At 47.0% G+C, this 26666-nt stretch overlaps 1 protein-coding gene and 1 long non-coding RNA gene across 7 annotated transcripts in view; one reads left to right on the top strand and one right to left on the bottom strand.

Moving 5' to 3' along the window:
- Window positions 1–13536, bottom strand: part of LOC115838749 (uncharacterized) — a 156527-nt gene extending 142991 nt beyond the window's left edge. The window contains exons 1-2 of the long non-coding RNA XR_004033753.2: window positions 13397–13536; window positions 12849–12997 (exon numbers count right to left, since the gene is read on the bottom strand). This is a non-coding gene — a long non-coding RNA (uncharacterized lncRNA). The remainder of the gene's footprint in view (window positions 1–12848; window positions 12998–13396) is intronic.
- A 161-nt stretch (window positions 13537–13697) lies between these two features.
- On the top strand, window positions 13698–25914 carry BOD1 (biorientation of chromosomes in cell division 1). Of its 6 annotated transcripts, none has more exons than XR_009563510.1 (5): window positions 13698–14149; window positions 15824–15886; window positions 17899–18023; window positions 20475–21018; window positions 21836–21975. XR_009563510.1 is itself a non-coding variant. In XM_030829902.3 (5 exons), the coding sequence occupies exons 1-4, from the start codon at window positions 13913–13915 to the stop codon at window positions 22029–22031; spliced, it is 621 nt and encodes a 206-aa protein (XP_030685762.1). In that variant the 5' UTR covers window positions 13698–13912; the 3' UTR covers window position 22032; window positions 23228–25912. The 6 variants fall into 6 exon arrangements, 5 of the variants coding, with proteins under 5 accessions (XP_030685762.1, XP_060152598.1, XP_030685764.1 ...); XM_030829902.3 differs by lacking the exon at window positions 20475–21018 and adding an exon at window positions 23228–25912 and having other exon boundaries at window positions 21836–22032; XM_060296615.1 differs by having other exon boundaries at window positions 20475–20541.
- Window positions 25915–26666: the final 752 nt, after the last annotated feature.

The following is a 26666-nucleotide window of genomic DNA, read 5'->3' as shown; positions in this document are numbered from 1 at the left end:
GGAAGAGGGGGAGGAGATGAGTGGGGGAGGAGGAGATGAGTGGGGGGAGGGGGAAGGAGATGAGTGGGGGGAGGAGGAGGAAGAGGGTTTTGCACTGGAATAGGACACAGCTTCAAACAGAAATGGGTACAAAATGAGACTGGAGACAGAAATAGCACGCCTCTCAAGCATGAATTCTATTCTGCCCAATCTAAAAAGAGATTTTTCTGCCATGCAAACCTCCCCTTCTGCGCCTGCTTCACGGAGATGTAAGGCATAACTGACTTCATCGACTGTGGAAACCTAACCCGCCGTAGAATGAAGTACATTCGGAACTCTGTCGGGTTAATCTCGACAGAAATCTGGCAACAAGGTCAAATCTTGAAGCAAAACAAAACAGCCAAGCGGGAATTTGCAGCCTGGCCATGCCTCACGTGGCACGGCGCGGGCAGGCCCTGTGAGGTGCTCCAAGGGGCGGGCAGGCAGGGGCACTTTACTTCTAGTTAACATTTAACATCCTGGGGACCCCCAGTGCCCCCCACAGAGCCTGACACAGGAGATGCTCCACAAACCTCTCACCTGTTCCCATCTCTGAGTTTACAAACACAGTCAGTGACTGTCAAATTTAACCACTTTCGTTAACATCAGGATTCGCCAGCTAATCTCAATACTGGTCACATTTCAGACTTTCTCAACAACATGGTTTTCATATTTATTCATGCTGGCAGTATTATTAGTAATGAACTTCACAGATGATACGGGCATTCTGGGTATTTATATGTGGCTGGCACCTTACCTAAGCCTTCATACCTGGACCATTAGATCAGTTTTGACCAAACTGTAACATATGCTGTATGTCTTGTGTTTTCTCTCACTTACTGTGTTCAGAATTACGTATTTGTAGGTTTCCTTGTTTTGTGTGTCTTCACCCCCTTAAAAATACTGATGTCTGTGAAAACCAGAATCATTTGTATTTTGTTCACCACACAGTTCCCCATGTATAGTATATAACATGGCACTAATATAATGCATTGCACATGGTAGGTACCTAACAAACATTTACTGAATGAATGAATGAATGGTGCTGGGTTAAATGTCTCTTGGTGCCTGACCCCAAGCAGGCAGCCCTTTGTGAATTGGCTGGTCACGCCGACGTGTGTTGGGACCCCAGATCCAACATCCAGGGTGGCTGCAGGTCCTCTGTTTGCACAGCTGGGACCAAGGAGGGCTTGGTCATGGGAGTGATCTCAGGTTGGGGGCCTGGAGGATGGGCCCACCGTGGAGCTTGCTTGACCACTGCCCCAATCAGGACCCAGCTGGGGAAGGGTATCTCCGATTCCAGCAGGACTACCTGCACCCCTGGCAGCCAGCACCAGTGTGTGCTCCACACGCTAAGAGCAGCAGGAGAGCCTGGTGGCAGACAGGAGAGCGTATTCACCCCCTCCACCCAGGCGCGACCCCCACGGTCAGGGAGACATGCACTGTGTGAAAGTGGGCCACACATAATAATGGCGGAACTACACCTCTCTTCTGAACGATCTGTCCTTTAATGCAGAGTCACAGCAGGTGTAGGGCAAAGAGGGGCCAGAGCAGGCCTCCAGGGAGACATTGGTGAAAGCACTCCACCCTCAGTACGTGTTCTGGACTCTGGGCCCAGCCCCAGTCCTCCGGGCAGCCTTCCTATGAAATGAGCTCTCCCAGGGCTTCCCAGAAACCATCTGCTACCCCCACCCCGCCGCTCCATCAACCTTGGCCACACGTGCCCCCTAACCAGTCCTGTCCCCACCTCCAAGCCTCTGAACTATTGCTTCCTTCCCAGGTCCCTCTTCCCTCCGGCCGGAGCATGGCCGCTCCTTGTTATTTAGATCTCGGTTCAAATACTGCCCCGCAAGAGAAGCTTTCCCTGACCACCTACTGATCTGGACCCCAAATGATTCTGATCTTGACTTTGCTTGTTTGTTTCTTGTTAGCTTCAAGAACTGAGATCAGGCCACCTTTCACTTACTCTTTTAGCCCAAACCCCAGCACAAGGCAGCATGTAGAAGGTGCTCAATAAATACTGATACTTTTATGAACGAATGAGAGACTGACTGAGTGAATGCACGTGCTCAGTTCAACAGCAAGAACCAGCCCAGCTTCCCGGGGTCCCTTCGATGCCAGGCCTGTCCAGTAATGAGACTAATCCCAAGATCCGTGGATGATGAGGCAGAAGCCCTTGAGAAGAGTCTCCCTATCTCGGGAGGGGCTCTGGGTCTAGGCCTGGTTAAGTTTTTCTTCTTATTGAGCACTGACTATACAGCAAGCAGACCTGCAGGCCTTTGTTTAATTCACAGCCTCCCTCCGCGTGGTCACCATGGTGATTCCCATGTCAGAGATAAGGAGACACGCTTGAGGATGTTAAGCAACTTGTTCAAGGTCTCTTGGCTATGAAGTCACAGACCTCGCTCGGCCTGGCCCTGAGGACCCAGTGCTTTGATACCTCTCTCTCCTGCTTCCCTGCAAATCCCCACGTCAGTCTGCAAGTCCACGCCCCGGGGGGATGAGGCAGGAACAAGAACTCTCTGAATGAAGCCGTTCCTACTCCTTCACCCAACAAGCACCTGCCAGGCCTTTGCTCTGTGTAGGTCCCAAAGCCAAGGGCTGGGGACACAGAGCCACGAGGCTGAGCCCCACCCTCCTGCAGCTCAGGGACACCCATGTCGCAGTGAGTCACCCATCACAGTGGTCTTCTAGAAAGTTTTTTCTTAATCAAGGGTAATTAAAATTCCTCCAGTTTTTGAGGATTTCTTAAAATTCCTTCAGCAGGGTGGTGAGGGGGGCGGTGATAGTATGTGGAGTGAGTACTAATGTCTGAAATCAGGGGAGATCCTTGAGGTGGTGGAGGAAGCTTGGGCAGATAGCAAGCTGACTAGGTGGGCCGGCCTCCCAGGGCTTTCCCCACTTTGGAGCCATTTCCTCACCAAATTCTGACTGCCCCCCTCTCCAGCCCAGAGCTCTGTACCCTGGCGGAGGACCAGAGGGCAATGGCGTGGGGAAAAGCGCCCTGCTCAGCATTTGGCAGAAGGTCCTGGAGTACAGACACCAGGACCTCTGCTGAGACACTGGAATTTTTTAATTTGAAGCCCAAAGTTTGTGCGCTCGCACTGTCTCTCTCTCTCTCTCTCCCCCCCCCTTTCATTCATTCATTCACTCCTGGCACACTGCACATTCTCCCCTCCTCCCACGGCAAAGCCCATTGTCATTCTGGTGGCATTTCAGCCCACTGCAGGCCTAAGGAGGCTCCCTCTTCCAGATTTTTCTGTCGAATCGCTGACAAGGACAAAGCCGTTAGGAGCGAGATTCGGTAACTAGTTTTTTAATTTTCATGGCCGGAGGTTGTCAGGACAGTGCAGAGAAAATTGCCAACGATTCGGAGAGTGGCCCACGGATCTGGGGCAGAGCAGGCGAGAACAAGGGAGCACTTCAGCTGGGGCGGGGGTGTTGGCAGCCACTCGGATGAGAAAGTTCTCTTCTTCCAAATTTCTTTGATTCAGATGCCATGCTAATTGAAAAAGATCGATTCAGCAATTTTTCACCCTTCCTCAATACAGTGTTTTAGAGGGCTGAGAAAGAAAAAAGAGAAGGGGTACTCCAGGGATCCTTCTGTAGGGTGGGATAAGGACCAGTTGACCATAGGTTGCTAGGAAATGGGGGTTATTCATTTGAGGGAGAGTCATCCTATTCCCAAAATTTACTTTGCATCCTTGGATTACAGCACAAACATAGCTCCAGATTAAGGCACACTGTCAGAGTGAAAAGATCTGCATCCCAACCCCAAGCTGAGCCACAGAGTGGCTGTGTGGCTGTGGGTTGGTGGCTCTCCCTCTCTGAACTATGAAAATGGAGGGGATTGAATAAAACAACTCCTAATATCCTTTCCCATCTCTGTGCTTCTCTGCCTTTACCAAGCCCATCAGGAATCTTTTCATTGCTTCCAGTCTGAGGTCTCTGGTCTCTTGAGTAGACTCTCAGATGGATCTGAATTGTAAGGACTGGCCTGGGACCTCCCAAGAGGTAAGTGATAGGACGGTGGCATCAGGACGAACAGTTTTCATTTAACCCTGTCACGCCAACCAAGATTCCCCAGCTGGATATAGTCGGGCAAGCTAACACAGAATAAAGTGATGAACTTGCACTGGGGTTTTGTTTTATGGTTCCCAGAACTCTCTCAAATACATTCTCTTTCAAATACATTCCTTACAACCACTCTATAAGTGATGTCCTATAATTAGCCCCATTTTACAGATAAGAAAAGTGAGGTTCACATGCCCAAAGGCTGACCAGGTCTGACCAGAGCCCCTGCCCAGCACCCTTTGGCTTGCTCTGGCCTAAGACAGACAAAGGTTGCTCCCAGAGAAGCAGCTCGTGCAGAGGAGAGAAGTCAGTTCATCTTGCCAGATCCTTCCTTCCAGCTCCTGGCTCCCGTGCCGCCCCACGCTGCCCTCTAAATTGGTTGCATCCATCCACGTCTCTTAGTCGGGGAAGCAACATAAATGAACTCGGTGATTTAAGTTGAATGTGAATTTATCGAAAGGATACTGAGCGGCTCACAGATGAGACAGGAAGGCTGGAGAACTAGGCGTAGGGAGTAGGCAAGAGAAAAGGGAGGCCACACAGCCAGAATCACAGCCCAAACTCTTGCAATGGAACCAGCCCAACAACGTCACCCACTGCAGCTGCTACAAATGCCGAGCCCATGGTACTGCTGCTGTAGCACTATCTTCTCTGGCCTTGGCCACATGCCTGCACCTGAGCTGCAAGGTGAGCTGGGAAAGTGGTACCTGGCATTTTCATCTATAGGAAGGCTCTGCCTCCCAACAAGTCTCAAGAGGGTAGAAGTTACCCCCAAAATAGGAAGGGCATTGAGATGTCAGGCAACCAAATAGATGGTAGGTGTGCACTGTTAGGTTAGGATGGGTAATGCTGTGATAACAAAAAAAAAAATCCTAAATTTTTAAAATGCCAAAGATTTATTTCTTGTTCACGCTACAGATCCATCAGGGGTCAGCTGCGGGCTCTGCTCCCGGTCACAGGCTGATGGAGCACCCACCATCACTGGCCACTGTCACCTCAGCAGATGGAAAGAGAGATCTGGAGCAGCCATTGAAGGCTCTAGGCCAGAAGTGACATCACTTCTACTCATGGCTCATTGGTTGGAACTAGTCACATGGTCCTGCCTTGAGGCCGGCAGTTACAATCCTGCCTTGGGTCTAGAAAGCAGAGAGCTGAGACTATCCAGTGAACAGCATTAATGATGCCCACAGTCTGCTACATGGAGCCCGCCAACCAGAGCCTTCCTAGGGAGGGAGAAGAAAAAGGCACTGTAATGGAGTCAGGAGACCCGAGTTTCATTCCAGGTTGAGCCACTGGGACCTGTACGTTCCTCTAGCACCTCTAAGGGACAGAGGAAACCCCAACTTTGGAGTGTGATCACGGAAGTGGTCCCCTCAAATTGCACATGGCAGCAGCAGATGCTCAGAGCACAGCCCACCAATGAAGCACTGGAGGGGCCAGGAGTACCCAGAGCCAGGAGCCAAGGCAGCCTCCTGGAGCTCAGGCAGGCAGGCAGCCTCGTCCTCACTCATAGGCTCCTTAGCCATTGTACTGTCTCCCCAGAATGATGGGCACTTCTCAGTAGCCCTAGTATCCCTCTAGAAATAAAGTCTCTACGGGCAGCAGGAGCTGAGCTATTTGGTGTATCCACAGGCCTCTTGGGCCCATACTCTATTTCAGCTACAGAGAGGTGACTGGCCAGACTGAGTCCCAGGAAAACACAGGGAAGCAAAGCCCTATGAGTGAGGGTCTGCCTGTACCTATGAGGGGCCTCAAACACCCCGGGTCTGACTGGCCCCCAGCCATTCCTGAAGTTGCAATGTTGACACTTCTAAAGGAGTGAGAACAACTCTTGGTACCATTGTACACCATGACCAACAGACTAAACATTTAAGCTTCCTTCAATACCCAGTCCAGGGAAAAGTTCAGGTTAACTTCTGAGGTAAGTGGTCTTCATAGATACAGCCCAGAACACTAGTTTCCTCCCAATGTGCATTTGCCCCTTCTTCCTTAATAACATGAACACCAAATTTTAAACAGAGGTTGTAACACAAAGGTCCAGCAACACTTCCCAGCCTGCCCGCAGCTCCCTCGGGCCTGGAGACTTGGGCAGCCACCTTCGATCAGAGCTCTCAAGACGGCGGAGGAGCCTGGGAGCCTGACGGTCATGGAGCTGCCCTGTCAGCCTTCCTCCAGACTTTTACATGAGATAGACAAAATTCTTCTATTTTGTGGTTTACAATTATTAGCAGCTCAGAATTCCATGGCAGTCCCATAGTTAGGGCTTTGCGTTTTCACTGCCGAGGGTGCGAGTTCAATCCCTGGTCAGGGAACTAAGATCCCGCAAGCCGCGCGGCACAGACAAAAAAAATAAAGTAAATAAATAAATAAATAAAACAATTACTAACAGCAAAATTCAACCGTGAAAAGCTATCATAGAGGCAGAAAAATAATTGTTAACACTGCTATCTTCAAAGGGGTGTGGAGCTTTTTAAGAGGATAACCTCATGTTTGGATGGCCTCCTCCATGGGCCTGGAGGTGCGAAAGTGGGCCTGGAGCTGAGTTTGGAAGAGAGGGCTTGAGAGGGCTGACTTGTGGTGCATCCCGTCAGGAGTATCTGGCATTTCACAGGCAAACCATGAGGGTGGGAGTGAAGAGGTAGGCGGAACCGGGGAGGGGAGAGAAGAGGTAATGAGTTGCACTGAGGCTGGTGCACCCGTGGGGAGAAATAGCTGAGCATGAATCCCTCGGGACATGTAGAGTCCTCTAAGAACAAGACGGTTGAAAGTACAATTTGCGGTTTGTTTGTTTTTAATGTTGCTGAAATGTCAGTGTCTCCTCTGATACTCTCAGAACTTCAACCTGTGCCAAAGAATCAAGGTGCTGAGGTTCACATGAAAATCCATAAACTAAAATGAATACAGCAGAGGCAGGAGCTCCGAAGCAGAGATGACCACGGAGAAGTTGCAGGGGTCCCGCCTGGCCTTCTGCAGGGCCTAGGAAGGCAATGGGGTGGGGCGGGGGGAGGTGATGAGGAAGGAGTGAGCAGTCTTAGCCAGATCTCAAGGGGCAGGGACGCTCTAGCCAACACCTACCACAAGAGATGCCCCTTCTAGCTTCCTCATCCGTCTCCCTGCCCCCAGCTTCACCGGGTCCAGTCATACTCTGTGCTGTCCCAGAGAAATCTTTGTCAATTTTGCATCTGATACTGCCCCTGCCCTATTTAAAACCCACTGTCTCCACTCCAAGGTCACATTCAGCCTCTGAAATGGTAGCCTTTGAGGTCCCAGCTTATTTCATCAACCTCATCTCTTTCTGGTCCCCACTCCACCCCAAATACATGCTCTGCAACCCATGGGACTGGCAACGCTTTTCAGAATATATCCACGCTCTTCAAGACTCTGGGCCTTTGCTCAAGCTGTACCCTCTGCCTGGGACCCTGAACCTCTCTCCTCTCTACCTACTTATCCAGGATAGGTCCTTTAGTCGCAGCAGAAATGAATTCTGGCTGGTTTAATCAGTAAAGGTATGCGGTAAAGAATATGGGGTGGCTTCCAGAATCCCTGGGAGGGCCAGAGATCCAGGCTTGGAGACGACGTGGACAGGAGCCACCGCCAAATCACACCATGGAGATGCCACTGTCCCAGTGCTGGCACAGAACAGCATCAGGTGCCTCTGATGTTGCCCGTGCAGGTGCCGGACGCCCTGCGGGACCCCGCCATGGCCCTTCTGCAGGCAGACACCACCTCCCCCAATTATGAAGCTTCCTTCTTCACATGCTACCTGCTGTGTTAAGCGCCAGATCGTCCTCTGATGGCTGAAGTCAAGACCACATGTTTGGGAAGCTGGGAAAGCAAGTCTCCAGGCTCCCAGGTAGAAGGGGGTCTCCCCAGCCTGCCAAGACTCATAAGGTGGGGAGGGCCCAAATGCAGGAACATGTTCCAAGGCACTTCTACAAAGAAGGGCGATGCCCACCACCCTCATTAGGACCCTGTCTGAATGCCACCTTCTGTGGGACGGCCCCAGAGCTGCCTCGATCAGTTACCGGCACTCCTCTGCACCCTTCGTACCTGCCTCCATTCTCAAGCACCACTATTGATGGCCTCCCTCTAGGTATAAACTCCCTTCTTTTTACAGACAAGAGATGCAAGAGCCAGAGGGGAGATGTCGCTGATATTTTCAAGGGAACCTTTAATCAAAGGTGATCACTTAGATAGAAGTAGCCACCTGGGAACAAGGGGGAGGGCTGAGGGTAGGAGCTGAGGCAGGGATGACTGAGAGATGCTGGAAAACCCACATGCCAGAAACAATCACCCTTTCAGACCTGTTGATGGGGGTCTGAATTTTCTACCCGAAGTGGCAACCGTTCCTAACTTTGGCCCATTGTCAGAACCTCCTAGGAAACTTATAATAAATGCAGATGGCCAAGACCCACCTCTAAGGATTGATTCTGCAGATCTGAGGGGAAGGCGGGGCATCCGTATTTTTAACGAGGCCCTCAGAGAATTCTGATGAACGCCAAAGTTGAAGAAAGACTGACTTCAGCTGTCTACAAAGGTACACAGAGTAAACTAGGTGGATTTATAGTAATTCCTAGACATGATCTGAAGGGATGGGGCCCAGGAGAAGGAAGTTAATTCAGTCATGCTTTTAGTTAATCATTTGTCAGTTAGTTTTTACATTCAGTCATTCCATAAATGATGGGTTTAGTGAAGGAATGGGGTCAGGGTTATATCAGTCAGGATGGGCTAGATTATGCTGCAGTAACAAACAACTCTACAACCTCAGTGGCGTAAAACAACCAAGGTTTATTTCTCACTCCTGCTGGTTCCTTAGGGGCCAACCAGGGCCCCTACTCCATGTCCCCTCACTCTGGGGCTCAGCATGATAGATCAGCCACTATCTCAAATTGCGCTGGTTATCATGGCAGATGAAAGGAGAATTCTTGGAGGGTCTCTTGTTGGTACTTTTTAAAAAATTTTTTATTGGAGTATAGTTGCTTTACAATGTTGTGCTAGTTTCTGCTGTACAGCAAAGTGAATCAGCTTCATGTTGGTACTTAAATGTCCTGGCCCAGAAGTGACACAACTCTCACTTCTGTTCACAGCTCACTGGCCAGAACCAGTTTGTAACTGGCCCCTAACTAACCCTTAGGGTGTTGGTTTAGGACTGCTGCATCTCGACGCCACAGCAGGAAGGGGCAATGCTTCTATCAGCAAGGCCAAGCTTTCCCAGATACCCTCAGCTTCTATCTCCTTGGCCAGAAATGGCACCTATGGTCACTCCTAGCAACAAAGGAATCTAGGGAAGTACACACTTCAACAGGGCACACCGAAGCCCCGGACAAAATTGGGTTCTGTTGATAAAGAAGGGGAATGGATACCGGATAGGCAACTAGAAGTAAATGATTCGATATGTGTGTCACTGGAGAATGAGAGACGGCACTGTAGGTGTGAAGACAAAGGCAGAGGACGGATCCAGACCACAGCAGCAGTAGCATGGAGGGCTCGACTGTGAACTTGGCTTCCCTGAGCCCACCAAGTTAGGGACTGGCTGAGTGGTTCTCCATGTCATCACAAGATTAAAACTAGCAAAGTAATTAAATATGCATTAATTCTGAATATATATTATTCAAGATTTCTGCCCACAACAGACTACAGATGAGTACATTAGGATGTTGTTTCAAGACCATATTAGTGCCTACCATGTGCCACCTTCTGCATATCTATTATCTCTACATTTCACGACAAACTGAGGCTCAGAAGATTGTCCTAGGTCACATAGACGACAGCAGAGGTGCTGGATCCAAACCCAAGCCAGATTCCAAACTTCCCATTCTTTTCTCTCCATTATATCAGGTTGCCTCTTCCACTCAGCGTTCTTTAGTAATGATAATTCAAAATGACAACGTGTTAAAAACACTGCAGCCTGAAATGTTATCTAAGATGCATGTTAGGTGGGAGAGGCAGTGGTAGTATCGATTGGTGCTGAGGATGCCTGCTTATCAAAGCCCTGTTTTCTGAGTGTGTATTTGGATCCAATCTGTCATTAGAGATGCTGGAAAACATCGCAAAGAAACAAACAAAAAGCAGCCAAGATCCTTTGATGCAGATGTAGCCAATACACTACAGACAGGTAATCTCGGGAAATGCTGGATGCTGTCAATTAAGAAATGAATACCTGTCCAGCCTAAGAATTAGTAAGGCTCTTTGGATGAAAACAAGGAAGCAAGGAGAAAAAGGGCCACACCATGAATATGAATAAGGACCCACAACCTGTCTACCCCAAGTGGATGTGGTGTCTAAATGCAGCCCTGGGCTCTGGAATGCTCTTGCTTATATAACCAGATCTTGGATTAGAAGGTTGGAAGGTTACCAAGGCAACACACAGACTGACTTCTAACCCTGGGGCCTGCTCCCAGCCCCAGGTTCCTAGTCCAGTTCAGTCACACATATGGAAAGCTCACTAGAACATCTAACCCCTCTGTATATATAGTCAATATATTGAGTATATTCTGCCATTTGGTGGAGGGAGGTATCAAAAATCTTGAATGGGGCTTCCCAGGTAGCGCAGTGGTTGAGAGTCCGCCTGCCGATGCAGGGGACACGGGTTCGTGCCCCGGTCCGGGAGGATCCCACATGCCGCGGAGCAGCTGGGCCCGTGAGCCGTGGCCACTGAGCCTGGGCGTCCGGAGCCTGTGCTCCGCCACGGGAGAGGCCACGACAGCGAGAGGCCCGCGTACCGCATTTAAAAAAAAAAAAAAATCTTGAATGGCCTGATCCTACACTTAGAAGAGCAAATTCCCCATTTACTCATTCATTACTTTCTTCTTCCATCCATCTATCATATATTTACAAAGAGCCCGTATGTACCAGACACTGTTCTAGGTGCTGGGCACACAGTGATAAACGAAACAGACAATTCATTCCTTCATGGAATTTAGAAGTTAGCAGAGGAGACAGTGGTTAATCAAATAACTTCCCAACACAAATGTGAATTTGTGGCTGTAATATGTTATCAACATTTGCTGAGGACCAGGAATTATTATGCTAAGTGGATTGCTAAAATGGAACTGAGGCTCGGAGAGGTGATGCAACTTTCCCAAAGTCACACCACCCCAAAGTGATGGAGCTGGGCTTCCAATTCAGTGCCCCTGATGCAAAAAGCCCACGCACTTGGCTGCTTTTTCACATCTCCCTTGGCAAACTGTGTATCTCATTTCTAGTTTCTGCCCTTTCTCCTTTGAGATCTGGGTTTGGCCTGCAGTCTTTGACATAAAATATTCCAACACCTAATATGTACAATTCACTGGGCTCAGGAAACTTGTTACAGACAAATTTTAACAATGAGAGGCAACAATTATTTTTTCCTAAAGGATATCTGAAAATGAGATCACCACCTGGGCCAAAATTAAAACAGTGTTCTGCATAGAAATTTCTAAAGGTCCTGTATTATTAATACAGCAATGGCGCTCCCTGGTGACAATTATTGTGTATTACATGCTCCTTGACTTGGGGGAGGAATACATTTTGGATGTAGTGGAAGCTTCCTACTGCAAATTTGGACGAACAACAAGCCTCCCCTAGTCTTGATTTCCTTCACTCCTCGTTCCCCCGACCCCACCACACCCAATTTATATCAAAATTCCAGAGGCAAGGTCACAGGTATAGGGTGCAGCCTCTTTTCACAGTTGAGAGTTCTAGCAACTAGGACACAAGGTCCCCATGAGACTGACAAAGGGTTAAACCATTTGCTGCCAATCTCCAGGATCACTGACCCATTTGGTCATGATGGATTAATCCATCATCTCCTACTTTCTTTTCTGAAAGTAGCGGCTACAAATGACACCCTCCTCCACCCACCTCCCCCGCTCCACACACACACACACACACACACACACACACACACACACTCTCTCTCTCTCTCTCTCTCTCTCTCTCTCTCTCTCTCTGACTCTACCCCATGATTATAGGAAACAGACAAAAATTTACACATCTACTTTGAGCTAGGCATTGAGCTATGGGCTGGGAACACAGTGATGAAGGGCAAGTTGTGGTTCCAGCTCTAAAGCTTACACTGTAGCAGGGGAAACAGGTGGCCAACTAGCCTATAAATTATTCACTTTTGATTATAATAATTGGTACAAGAAAGAGGTTCTGAGAGTTTATACCAGTGAGACAAGACCAGATTAAGTCAGAGGGTCAGAAAAGTTACCCTGGAGAAAGAGAGTAAGGGGTGCTGTGCCAAAATGAAGAGGCTGGTCAAAGTCAGGGAGCTTGGAGGAGAATGGACATGAGGCCCAGGTGGTCTGAATAGGGCCTCTCCTGGGGCTAAAGGTGGGTGATGAGTGTGGGACAACGAGGAAGAATAGTCATTAGGTAATCTCCAGGATGGTGAAGTATTAAGAGAGAATGTTGGTCATTAACTTAACCTTTGAGGAAGATTTAGCTTGAGTTAAAGGATGAGTATAAACTAACATCCCGATTTTCATTTTAAGGGTTAAACTCTGTTAAATAGGAAATGGTGGAGTGGAGAGCATCCCAGATCTCTGTCTATTATGCCTCTTCCCAGAAGGCAAGGATATTGAAGAATTTATTATTTACAACCCCTCCACTGCTTATGGAAGATGAGGAAATAACAATAGCAGGCAGAATTGCCAGGGGCTGTGGGCAGGAGTTCAGTCAATAATGGACAAAAGGCTGAATGGAAGAGAGGACAGTGGTGGCAGTTCCAACAGTAAACTGGGGCTACAAAAAAATCAAGAAAAAAGCCTTACCTTTGATGCCAGCTAGCTCTCAGAATGTAGAACACCTTAGGTTAAACATTGCCAAGATTTGGATTCAGGAAACCTTTGTTCAAACCCTCCTCTTCCACCTCTAGCTACGTGATCAGGGTAACAAACTTTCTGTGCCTCCATTTCTGCCTCTGTAAAATAGCGATGACAAGATCTGCATTTTAGATTGTGAAGTAGTGTATGTGAAGTACTTAGCATCATGCCTGTAATATTCCAATTACTCAATATTCGTTTATTATTACTGACAATATTTAATATCTGGAAGGAAATACATAAAATAGAGAATCAGGGAAATTTTTTTACAGCAGTTTTCCATTATTTTTCAATTTTCTAAAATAAGTATGCATTTCTATTAAAATCAGAAGGGAAAATACACCCACAATTTCTGAATAAAAGAAATTTGACTAGTCCACTGCTTCCCACATTTCCTGTATCGTATTGTTCAAGAAAGGCGCGGGAATGCATGTTAAAAGCACAGATTCCTAGGCCCCGACCCAGAAATATTGAATCAGAATCTCTAAGGGACAAACCTGTGAATCTATACTTTCAATCAGCCTAGCAGACGATTCTTATAATCAGGCACTTTGAGGACGCGCTGATTTAAAGAGAGAGGGCAGTAACGGAGAGAGGAAGGCCAGCCCAGGCTGCAGCAATCACGAGGGCCTAAGCCTACAAGTCCCATACTGCCCCGCAAACTGGAGACGAGAGTCCGGAGCCTGCCGGGAGATGTAGTTTTCGTCGGCCAGACCTCTGCCTATAAGAAAGCCGGAGATGACTGCCGGAAAACCTCCTGCCCCACAATGCAGAGGTCGGCGGTGTCGTCACCCGGAGAGCGCCATGGATGGGGTGGGCGGTTTCTGCCGCCTCTACCGCCACCTCTGCTGCCTCAGAAGCTGCCGTTGCCGCCGTGCTCGCCGCCACCCTTTCCTCCTCCCCCGCCGCCGCCTCCTCCTTCTCCGGCCCCTCGGCCACCTCTACACGACCCAGGCCCTCTGTCCTTGAGAGGAATCCGTATTCAGTCTCCTTCGCGGGCCCGGGGCGCAGCCATGGCGGACGGCGGGGGCGGAGGGGGCACCGGCGCGGTGGGCGGCGGCGGCGCCGGCCAAGCCTCGGCGGGGGCGACGACAGGCGCGACGGGAGCCGGTGGGAGCGGCGGCCCCATCAACCCGGCCTCACTGCCTCCCGGCGACCCGCAGCTCATCGCGCTCATCGTGGAGCAGCTCAAGAGCCGGGGGCTGTTTGACAGCTTCCGCCGGGACTGCCTGGCCGACGTGGACACCAAGGTAGATTAGGCCGCCTGGGCTCAGGCGGGCCGGGCTGGGCATGAGGCTGCCAGGGTTGCATTTCGCATTTCCAAAGGAGAGAGAAAAACAAAAGACACCTTAAAAATCTCAGCAGCGAGGAGACCGCTTAGGGCAGTATAGGAAGCTTTCTGAGGGTTGCCCACGTGGGTTCGGCTCCCAGCCCCGTCACTATTCTGTGCGACCTTAGCCCAGTCGCATCTCTCAACTTGGGGATCCAACACCGGTTTCACAGCCTGCCTATCTCCTGTCTTTTCCAAGATGGGACTCCTTTAAAGCCCTCAGTAACAAATCTCAGTATGTTAAAAACAGTGGAGGAAACCAGGTAAGTAAGCGTGAATGGTTTGAATGCACTATCATCAGCCTATAATAACTATTCCTTTTCTCTAGCTTAGTGATTTGGAGACTTGCATGCACAGTTAATTAAGGTACATTGTTGTAGAACCAGCACCCTATTTTGTTCTCCATCATTGACTGAAAGGGATTTGGTGCCTATCTTAGATCCTAATGCCATAGGTCAACCAAGTCAACAGATAGTACAATGCTGTTTCACTTTACCTACTTGCCAAGGTTCATTTGTATTCAGTGAAGTCACGTGTGTTAAGTGTCAGACAAACAGCAGTTGCTGGAATGTTCGTTTACTCTCTTTTCAGAAGCTTCTCCAACAAGACTTAGGAGGCTCTGTTCCTGAATGGGCTGCTAGAGGGAAGTGATTTCTCCCCTCTGAGCCTGTCATGGAAATCTTTTGCGTACCTCACAGCAAGATTGTGAGCTTAAAACTAGGCCTTAAAAATAGGGAAAGACCTTGTCCATGTACCCATTAAACATTTATTGATGGGGCTTGTGGATACAGGAACGAGCAAGTCACTACCCAGTCCTCAAAGATTGTATTCTAGGGTAGAAAACTGAAACGTAGACCAGATAGTATAAATAGTAAGTGGTGTATGCTGTTATTCTCCAAGATTAAAAACTCAAGGAGAAGTGCTATCCTTGAAATGGGGTGTTTAATTTTCCTTATTTAAGGTTCCCAGGTACATATTGACAGAGCTTTCACCTTTTCCAGTACTGGGTGTTTTCAACTTCCCATTGCAAGTTCTCCACTCATGTTTCATTTGTCTCACTGGGTTTTGTGTGGCTTAATCAATGTAGTATACATTTCTTTAAATCGGTATTGAGAATCTGTTGGGGGAGAGGGAATTGGAGCCTTCACCACTTAACATCTCCTTAGATGTTCTTTCTGGTAGTCACCTGGTTGTCTTAATTTTTTTTTTTTTTTTTTTTTGTGGTACGCGGGCCTCTCACTGTTGTGGTCTCGCCCGTTGCGGAGCACAGGCTCCGGATGCGCAGGCTCAGCAGCCACGGCTCATGGACCCAGCCGCTCCGTGGCATGTGGGATCTTCCCGGACCGGGGCACAAACCCGCGTCCCCTGCATCGGCAGGCGACTCTCAACTACTGCGCCACCAGGGAAGCCCTGTCTTAATTCTTGAAGATAGTGTGTTTTAGACACATCCTTTATTGCTTTGGTCCCATGGTTCTCAAAGTGTGGCCCCGAGATCATCAGCATCACCTGACAACTTGTCAGATTTACTGTTAGGCTCCACCCCAGACTACAAACATAAAAAGTGTACTGATGGTGTTTGTAATTTACTTTGCAGTGCATCCAAAATATAAACAAACAGAACAAACTGATAGGTGAAGAAGAGACGGAGATAGTGATAGTAAGTATAATAAAATGTCAGTGGCAGGCACATTAGGTCCTTTCACTTCATGAACTGAAGGGATTATTCTGTATTGTCAGGGTCTCTTAAGGTTTGGTGGTGACATTAGCTGTCCTATGTCCTTTTCCCTGTGAACCGTTTCTATCTAAAACTGGGTGAGTTATTTTGAATCGTAGAAGGTATAGTATCAGGATTAATGGTTAAAAGGTACAAATCTACTTCTAACTCCTGTAAGCCAAGGGGAGACTCTGTTGGCTCATGGGCTCTAAGGAAAGCTAGAATGGATAAACTGCCAGAAGGGTAGGGATGCATTTGGAACCAGGGATGCTCCACTAGGGCTGTCTTTCATGCCTCTTCATAACTCTCTTAACTGTCACTGCAGAGCAGAGCCATCCATTTGGTTACTAGTATCTATTGGTTACATCTTACAGCTTCTTCCTCTAGAAACAGCTCCAGTTCAAAAAATCCCAGGAAGTGTCTGCATCGTCTCAGCATGGGGAGGCACCCACCCCTGTAGCCAGGAGAACGTGGCACCCACTGCCCTCCCCACAGTAGTGGGTAATGAAGAGGGGAAGATGGTTACCAGGAAACAGGAGTTGCTAGGCAGACGGTACAGGGGTATCTGAATTTTAGTCCTCACCCGTCTCCCTGCCTTACTCTCTCCAGGTTTGGTGGAGAGTCTTTATGCCTGTGAGTCATGGCCTTTGGGAAGAGCCCATTCATGGAGTTGAGGCCAATCGATTCCTTTGTCAGTTTCATTGACCTGACTGTTAGCAAACTTTTGTCACAGTAACACTACATGATAAACCAAATCTCAGTGACTTACAACAAGCATTTGTTCTCATGCTGATGGGGCTACAAGTCAGCTAAAGTTCCTCTGATCTAGACAGGCTCGGTGCTCAGCTGTAGGTGGCCTGGGCTTGGGTCCAAGCTGTGGGTTGGGGTAGGTCTGCTGCACATGTGCTCATCCGAGGTCCCAGGCCAAATGGACAGGGGCTGCAAAGGACTACCCTCATCAAAGGTCACCAGAGTACAAGAGCCAAGCCAGGTGGCACAGCCACATTTAGGACCTCTTGTCACTAACACTCTGTTGGCCAGAGCAGATCACACTGCTAAACGCAGTGTCACTGGGGTAGGGAAGTATTCTCTGCCCACAGTGGGAGGAGAGAAGAATGAAGTGTGAACAGCAATGCACACTGCTACACCTGGTTTGGAGAAGAACAACTAGTGGTGCCAGAAGGTCTTGGAGGCTTAGAACATGCATTCCTTATGTTCACATGGATTCCTTGTGTTCATCAAGTTCCTTTCTGACTTTGTTCTGACCCTAGTTGGGTCTAGAACATTTGAGACCAACAAGTGCCTCTCAGGCTCCTTTTGGGACTTAAGTTTTGCTTCCCTTCAGCCTTTCCCAGTGTTCCGTAGGCGTTGACTTCAGTCTGCATTCATGAGTCATGCTGAGGGTTGGGTGGGCCTTCATTTTATGCGGAGAACTTTCCCGAGGCCTTGCTTGTGGCCAAGAAGACCCTGTGAGGTAAGCAGGGCAGTAATACTTGTTTTACAGACGGAAATAACTGAGACTCAGGTTGGCTGACCTGTCGAAAGTCAGAGAGCTAGTAAGCAATGGAGCTGGACTAGAACCCATTTCCTTTGATTTGGAAACGGCCTGGGTCTAACCTCGGCTTTGCCACATTTTAGCCTTGTAGGCAAGTTGTTTACTTTTTCTAAGCCTGTATCCTCTAACATGAGAGCAGGAGAGAGCCAACAGGACCTCCCTCGTAGAGTTATTTGAAAAGTAAGTGGGGTAATAAAGCATCTGGCATTGTAGCAGGCACACATGTTGGTCATTAATCCATGCTCTGCCATGCTGCGTGATGATCTTCATGGACACGATGGGAGTGTATTTAAGGACCTGAAATTCTGCATTTCTATGAAAAGCAGTGTTCTGAATGACTAATTTCCAAAACTTTGGTGCGTGTAACTTCTGACCTTGCCCCTTCTTTTTAATATTTTAGCCAGCTTACCAAAACCTGAGGCAGAAAGTGGATAATTTTGTGTCAACACATCTGGACAAGCAGGAGTGGAATCCTACGATGAACAAAAACCAATTGCGAAATGGTCTGAGGCAGAGTGTGGTTCAGTAAGTAAGCAGAATTGAGAACGTAAAGGCAGTTATCACAAGCGTGACTCGCAAGAAGGCCAATGCAAGGCACTATTTGGTCAAGGTGCATGGTACTTTCCAGCAAATGTGACATACAAGTTACAGCAGACCCCGCCCCTATTAAAATTAAGGTTCAAGTAAGCAAAGAATTCAATTGAAATTCTTGCTACCCACATAGGCCTCCCATGCACACCTCTACCAGGAAAGATATTCCAAATTGTAAGACATATTTCACACTCTTTGAAGTTTTCAGTGTAATGTGAACATACGCTGGAGTTCATACCGATATATCAATGTTTGGGTCTTGGGCGAGAGCAGCTGGATCTTCTCACAAGTCAGTGTGGGTTATACAAATTTTCTGAATCCACACGGCCCCTCTAAAGTGTAATGGCAGCTTTCAGGAAGGCATGGAGTCTTATTAAGGTATATTCTTCACAGCAGCAAACTGAACCTTAGTTAATGAGGTGTTACTGATCGCTCATCCAAGTGACTTCTCAGTGTCACTGGCACAAAAGTGGTGGTGGCTCATGAAATCCAGTGTCCTAAGATAAGCTTTTTCTAATCCATTCAGAATCCTTTTTTTGCTCTTCATATCAGCACTTATGTTCAGGTTTTCTTGATCCACTGTCTCTCCTGGAATATCTAAAAGCTTGTGAAGCCTTCCCCTTTAAAAACAGAAGTATCAGGGAATTGTGCCGAGTCAAAAAAACCCAGTATCAAAAAGGTAGTGGTGCACGATTCCATTTCTGTAACATGCGTGAACTAACATATAATTATAGGGATGGAGAATAGATTAGTGATTGCTAGGGCTTAGGGTCAGGGTCGGGGGGTGAGTGTGGCTAGAAAGGAGTAGCATGAAGGGGGTGGGGTACAGGTGAGTATCTTAATTGTGGTGGTGGTTACATGAAGGTCCTCATGATAAAGTTGTGCAGAGCTACCCACGCCGACGCACATGAGTGCAACTGTAACTGAGATGTAACCGAGGTCAGGAGAGTACCCGTGCTGGTTTTCTGGGTTTTTGCGCCCACACCCTTTGTTTTTGGAGGTTTAATTGACATACAGCATATTGGTTTCAGGTACAATTAGTTTCAAACATAAAAGATTCAATATTTGTATATATTTTGAAATGATCACCACAGTAAGTCTAGTTAACATCCATCACCACGTATAGTTACAGAATTTTTCCTTTTTCCTGTGTTCCTGGCTTTGATGTTGTACTGCAGTCGTGTACAGTACAAGCATTCGGGGTGGCTGGGTAAAGGAGTGCGTGGACCTCCCTATGTAATTCCTTGCAACTTTCTATGGATATATAATTTCAAAATAAGTTTTGTAAAATAGAAAAGGATGCTTATTAACAAGCTGGCACTTGCAGTATGGCTGTATGGCTGATGAAATCTGAATCTTTAAACGAAACTAAAATTTACAAAAACTCTCAGAGTTAGGGAAGAAGCATGATACCAAAAGATGCCCAGTGCCTTGTCATTCTGGATTTATCACCCATTGCCTTTCTGTTTCTCTAGGGAGCAGACTGTGGCACAGGGATCCTTCAGAGAGAAGGGGACGATAGCTTCCACTTACTGAGCAACTATTTCATGTCTGGCACTGGTCCCTATATGTGTTATCGCTAATCCTTACAAAAAACATATTTGACAGCTGCAGTAACAAATCAGATGAAACTTTTTTTTTAACCCTGCCTTTTCAGGGTTAAAAGCATATTAAGAAACTAAATCTAAGCACCAAATATTTGAAAGGGTGCCATTAATGGTATGAAAACTGTCAACGTTACTGTTAATTTTTAATACACAATGATGTCATTCTTGAAGTATGCATGTGGCGCTTCTCTTTATATACCTTTAATATGAAATGTAACACAGAAAGGTGCTTAGAACAGAGATGCAGTCTAACAAGTAATTAGAACATCCCTGTAGTCACCACCCAGGTTGAGAAATAGAACTTACCAGCACCCTCCAAAACACCCCGGCCCTGCCTCCCTCCTTTCTTGATATACCTTCCTCCTCTCAGAAGGTTACCATACTTCTGAGTTGGATGGTCATTCTTTCCTTGCTTTTTTTTCATAGTTTTACCACCTATGTAAATATTTCCTCCTTTTTGATTTGAGCTAGAATGTATTTAACCTGAAAACATGAATTTGGATGTAGTACTGAGACACTTCTATGTGATTCTTGCTAACATTTTGAATTTGAGGCAAATTCTAATGAAGTTTTAAAGTGAAGATTTGCTACTTAACCCTGTAGATGAAACACTGCAGCCCTCAGCATTGGCTGGCTGGCCTGGCTCTTCAGGCCCAGAACCTGTATCCCAGTTCTGCAGCGTGGAGGGCTTAACAGGAAATCAGGCTCTACTGTTGAACCTAATTATGACTGATAAGTCTTTTAACTGCATATTTGTTCATTTCATCTTCCGTTTTAGGCTCCTGACAAGATCCTGTTTTCTCCGAACACTTTTAAAATCTCCAAGAAAGGGAGCTACACTCTTGGTACTTTGTTTTCCTTGGTCAGGCTTTCACCTCCAGTAAAGACCCCTGTGAATCTGACCTGGGAAGCGGGGTGGTGTAGGTGGACAGCCGTTGGCTTGTGCCTAAGGAGAGGTGGCTTTGCTTCCCCACTGACCCATGGCCTGCTGCTGGCCTCTCTGTGTTCCACGGTGCTCATCTCTAAGGGCACACATTGTCTATTGGGGTCTGCCCCAAAGTGCCCCTGTACTCTAATGGTGGTCTGTTTACATCTAGGCTTTCTGTTGATAAGCTGTCAGTTCCCACTGGATCTAGGAAGCACTTTATTCACTACTCAGCCTAACCAGTTCAAGGCCTGTTTCTCGTCTCACTTATCACTGTGTGTGTTCACCCAGTTGTCTCCTTGGCTGTACCCTGACACACCATTTGCCCCATTACTGCAGGACCTATTTTTACCCAAGCAAAAGCTTGAATGGGCTAAGAACTCAAGTCTAAAGGAAAGTAAGTAAAACCTGTCCACCATGCTTGTGATGGTATTTGACTGTTTTAATCCTTCGAGGAGAACAATTCAGTTTGACCCTGCATGGACTATTTTCCAAACCCTTCAAATGAGATTTGTTTCCTGTGACCATAATCTTCCTCACTACCCACCCCTGGTGTTTGAATATAGACATCTTGACTAATTTTTGCTCTATTTCAGAAAGGATTAGGGATGTATTTTAGCCCCTTAGGAACTGAGAACCAGTCTGTTTCTTGTCTGTTTACTTGTTTGCTTCCAAGTTACCTAGTATGTGTCATAGGTAACAACCACAGCCGAAGGCCTTGTTGAATTGCTGGTGATGCTGTAAACATTCCCAGCCCTGACTGATTTGTGTTATATAAGATTTAGGGCTTACTAGCCAGGTTGCTGCTGGAGGCTGCTTCTCCTGCTTTGACTTGTGAGAGGATAGATATTGAAGGAAATGGAGTCAAGTGGGAGGCTTACTGGCTTTGACAGACTGAGGTTTTCAACTCTCCCCGTGCCGTCAGTTCTCTCCTACCATATGGTTACTTGCTCTTTGTCTTTGGGACAGTTTTGTTTGGTTCTCTTGTACAAGGTTGAGGTGGGAGTGGATGAGATTGTGTATTAAGAATAATGATAGCTGCTGGTCACGAATTGCCCTCTAGATATATCGTGGCTTGAACCCTATGTGGTAAGTGGACCGCCCTGTGAAAGAACTCCCTCAAGGGGCTCTACTTTGCGCCAGGTGGACATTTATTGGGCTCTCTCATGACATTTGGAGGCTAAATAATGGAATGATCTATTTGTCTTCTCAAGGTCAGGGATGTTGGAAGCTGGAGTGGACAGAATTATTTCCCAGGTGGTGGATCCCAAACTAAACCACATCTTCAGGCCACAGATAGAACGAGCAATTCATGAGTTCCTGGCAGCCCAGAAAAAAGAAGCTGTGCCAGCACCCCCTCCAGAGCCTGAAAGCCAGGACCCTCCAGCCCCATCCCAGGATGCTTCCTAAGGTCCAGTATCCCGTCTTTTTTTTTTGCAATACGTGGGCCTCTCACTGCTGTGGCCTCTCCCGTTGCGGAGCACAGGCTCCAGACGCGCAGGCTCAGCGGCCATGGCTCACGGGCCTAGCTGCACCACGGCATGTGGGATCTTCCCAGACCGGGGCACGAACCCGTGTCCCCTGCATCGGCAGGCGGACTCTCAACCACTGCGCCACCAGGGAAGCCCCAGTATCCCGTCTTTTGTCCAGGAACATTCACCTCTGGCTTATAGATATAGAAAATGGATAGAAAAGGGGTAAGCCATTACTGAGGGTCATGTTTCTTGTCTATTCAGAAAAGTATTTACTGCAAATGGACTTCATTTTGTTATGAGTCATTTTTTACTGAGAACTAATTAGTAATGTTTTCCTGTGTCTGTGAGTATGATTTTCTGTGCCAGCAGAGCTAAACGTTTAAGCTGTGAATAGATGTTTCATTAGAAACCATCTGGGATGATTGGTGTGCACAAGGCAAATTCACATGAAAGTCTTGTTGTTCTGAAATTGTTTAAATGAGTCTCTCCCCTGGACATGAGTCGACTTGGGTTTACAGTTTTTATGTAAAATCAAGCAATGCATTCTAAAGTGGCATCCTAAATGGGGCTCAGAGTCTGCTTTAAGCCCTGCTGGATTTCCTTGTATTTAGTAAGGATTTCAATTCACCACTGTCAGTTACCGTGGGATTCTTCTGTTATGAGCACTCCTTTTCTTTTTTTTTTTACATTTGAAATTTAATTTTAAAAATCAGCTCTAGATACACAAAACAATGCTTTTTGCAGAGCTTGGGAGACATTAGTAAACATAAGCAGCGATCACCAAGTAAGCAGTGGCGGACTCAGCTCAGCCATTGTTGGTAACCATCAGGGTGTGCCTCATCCCCTCATGCTACTTCGGTGTTCTCTTTGCAAGATTCTTTAAGATGGCTGTTACTTTTGATAAATAAAATAAGCATCAGTGAGTGAACAAAGTGAGAACATCAGGCTCACATGGGGCACTCGAGAGAAATTGTCCCTTTGTACCTGTCTATATTAGGAGAAGACCTCAATTCCATTATGGAGAGGAAAACATTCATTTCAAGTCTGTCTTTCTAGTTTAATTCCTTTGGGGATATAAAATTAAACATAACACAAAACTAACATTTTGATATGATTATCTTTTCTTTTTAGAATATGCCTGACACGTTTTGGAAGCTCCATTGAATTAATGGTGAAGAACTGGATTCAGTTACATAAGAGTACAACTTCAGAGTGAAGACAGGCCAAGGTCATCACTGATTTCACAATTCAACGTTGACTGTGGGGCGGTGTCCAGATAAAGTAGGGAGCAAATGGGCCAGTAGGAGAGTTGACCATGTGGGCCCCACGTCGTGCTGCCGTCTGGCCAGCCTGTCCAAGCGGTGACACCCACTAGACACTACAGATACATTAAGAAACACTACATCAACTTGGGGTTGTCCTGAAACAAACCTCTGTACTTGAACTTAGAGACTGTGTATGAATTTTAGGGTTTGTGCTTGGGGATAAGCAACAGCTACAATGAAGGCACATAACCAGTCCCAAAGATGCAATTTCAAAGAATGACAGTAAAGGTTAGCCAGGAGTAGGTATTTGACAATGCTTATTTGATACTGTTTCTCAGAGTTTCAAATAAGAGTGTATAGGCCGTTAGCATCAAATAGCTTTAAGGTTGTTGTGACCCTCTTGTCCATGACTCTTTAGCTTCCGTTTCCTTTCCCCTGTAAGAGGTGTCAAAACATGGGACCCTAGAATGCATGAGGAAATGTAGAATTAGGTATAAGGAAAAACATTTGCAGGCTCTCTGTCCAGGGCTGCTTCCTATCCTGCAAGGGCTAGTGAGTCTTGGGTGTGTTTATTTTATTCTCATGTTTGTGTTTTTTAGAAGGTGAATAATTAATAAGTGGCTTAAGTTTTGTAATTAAATCATTTGATACTCTGAAGCTTCGACTAATTCTTAGACCCCAGGTGCGCAGTGTAACCTTTGTCCTCGGCCTGCATGCCATTCCTGTGCACAACACGACTTAATGGCAGTGAAGGACTGGTAGACATGCCTTGGAACTACCGTCGTCCTGCAGCTAGTGGGTGTAGCTGGAAGTGAGCAAGACGTTCCTCTCTTCCCCAGACTATCCCTGATGCCAGTCTTTAGTTGAGCGTACTGTGCTCTGTCAGTGTTTCCCAAACTTGTTTGCGGAAGTGTCACCTGGGGATTTTAAGAAAAACTGCATATTCTGATTCAGAAGTTCTGGGAGGACCCGAGAGTGTTTCTGACAGGTTCCAGGTGATGACTCGGCATATTGCATCCCAAGCCTTGGATGATGTCAAAAATTACTTCAAACTAAGTGTCTTTCGTTCTTAGTTGAGTCTACTCCTGGATATTGTTACTCAGACTTTAACCTGTTTAGACTTCCACCTTTACCATCAATACCTGTAAGTTAGGACTGCACTTCCGTATTTAGCAAGATGTTTGGGCAACATGTGCCCTTACTTTAAAGCAAGTTGACCACGTGTTTAGGGCAGGCGGCAGTTACCTCTGAAGTGTGTTCTGCTTCCCGCTGAAACAGGTTGGTGTCCCTTTCAGTTTAGGATTCAACTACCAAGTCCTCAGTACCCAGAGAAGGGCCCCTCTAGTCCTCTTCACTCCACTAATAGGTAAACATGGAATGACCAGTCTTACCAGTCCTGTGCTCTGCAAGGAAGCTTCTCAGACTAGTATCCCCTCTTCAATACCATGAACCTCCTTCCCTGGGAGGCCTCTGCCACCGGACGGAGGCCTCAGCAGAGCCCCTTTCTGTCAACCCGGCCAAAATCCTGCCCATCCAACACTGACCTCAACCCAGTGACAGGGCAGAATAGAGCAACCCAGAGAAGGTGTCCTTCTGCCCACAAATGCCCAAGTGACTGTCGTGTATGCTTTTTGGCAGACAGTTTTTGGTCCATCTCAGTTCTCTTTTTTTTCCATTATGAGAGAAGGGTGTACCAGTTGATGAGAAACACCCTAATTTTCACAGAATGTTAAATATGCCAAGATACCAAGGAGTTTTGTTCTTTTTTTAAAATCAGTGTTACATCCACTAAGTCACTGTAGACTAGAGATAATTTTTTCAAATGAAATCATCAGGTTACAGGAGTAACTAAACTCCTCACTACTGTTGGGACAGAGGGCTGACTTGGACTCTTAGCTGAGCCAAATTGAAATGGAAGTAGTGCCCATATTCCCTTGAGTAAATGTAGTTAACTCGGCAGGCCGGGAAAACGAGACCAGGTAAACAGCACCAGAGGGGCTGGGAAGCCCAGAGCCACCTCTGCTCTCTCCTTCTCTCCCGCGAAGCCTATTTGCATTGTCAGTGGAGTCCTCATGCTTGTGTATTAGGTTAGGCATGCAGAACCTAGAAAATTCATGTGTTCTGAGATAAAGTAGAAGAATTCCTCCCTGAGGAGGATGAGGCCACCGAAAAATATCTCATCCTGAAACACCCTTGCTGTATTCACTCCTAAACAAGAAACTAGTCTCGGACCTCAAGGCTTCTCTCCCTATAGTTGGAAAAACCACTGCCATTTGCAAAAGCCTCGTGAAGCACAGAACTAACCTTTGTAAGACATCACCAAATATTAGCAACCTTTAGAAACCATCAAAGCCTTAGAGTCACGGTGATACAAAGAACCCCATGCTCATTCTTGTAGTCCACTTTGACCTGGGGCAGTGTCTACAATTACTACTGGAGACGATCGCCCCCAGCATGTTCCCAGTTACTAGCCTAAGTGCTTGACTGGTATTGCCAAACCACCATGTCCACCTAGTCCTGACTGTCTAACTCCTTCTTGGCTTGTAGTGAAGTTGGTGGCTCCTAGATCAGATTTTCAATCATTGTTTTATCCTATTTCTGTTGTTTAACATTAACTTCTATTTACTCATCAGGGGATGGATGTCGGGATTCCCATGCATTCTGTAACACTCATTAGCACTGTGGACTGAATAAATACTAGCAGATTCATTACAGCAGTGCTTCTGAAAGCATGCCACCCAACCACCAGCAAGCAGCATCAGTATCACCCTGGAACTGTTAGAAATGCAGCCCTGATCCCAGATCTACCGATTCAGAGACTTGGAGAAGGGGCCCACAAGCCTTCCAGATGCTTCTGATGCACACTAAAAATCATTTTCACTTTAGGAACACTTTGGAAAGTCAGCGATGCTGATTGGTAATGACGGTTTGATTATATTAGTGGATAAACATAGTGTCTACATAGTGTATAAACTCAGCGTCTCTTCTGCTCCTGAGGTGCAAGACTACCATCTCTCTCTTTTTTTTTTTTTTTTTGCTAATTCTCCCATTAGTCCCTTGCAAGGACTGTGCATTTGGCCATTTTGGCTTAGAAATGTCTGCATGTAATTTAAACCTCCTTAGCTTTCAAAAGCTATAAACCATCTTCTGAAGATGAGTTTGCCAAGCAGCTCAGAATTTTGCCAGGAACTCTGCAGAAGGGCCTTCAGTGGCTCCTAAAGTTAGAGGAGAGACGTGCAGGGACCCAGCAACGGTCAGGGCCTGGCTGGTGCCTGAGGCCGGCACTGAGGTTTGGGCTTGAAAAT

Source organism: Globicephala melas, chromosome 3 (assembly GCF_963455315.2).
Source record: "Globicephala melas chromosome 3, mGloMel1.2, whole genome shotgun sequence".
NCBI lineage: Eukaryota > Metazoa > Chordata > Mammalia > Artiodactyla > Delphinidae > Globicephala > Globicephala melas.
This window is presented reverse-complemented; position numbering and strand designations above follow the sequence as displayed.

Excerpts from the sequence above, each read along its gene's own strand:
- BOD1 (XM_030829902.3), top strand. The coding sequence starts at position 13,913 with ATGGCGGACGGCGGGGGCGGAGGGGGCACCGGCGCGGTGGGCGGCGGC. Across the intron at positions 14,150-15,823 it reads TGGCCGACGTGGACACCAAG|TGCATCCAAAATATAAACAA; the intron begins GTAGATTAGGCC and ends TTTACTTTGCAG. Across the intron at positions 15,887-17,898 it reads AAGAGACGGAGATAGTGATA|CCAGCTTACCAAAACCTGAG; the intron begins GTAAGTATAATA and ends TTAATATTTTAG.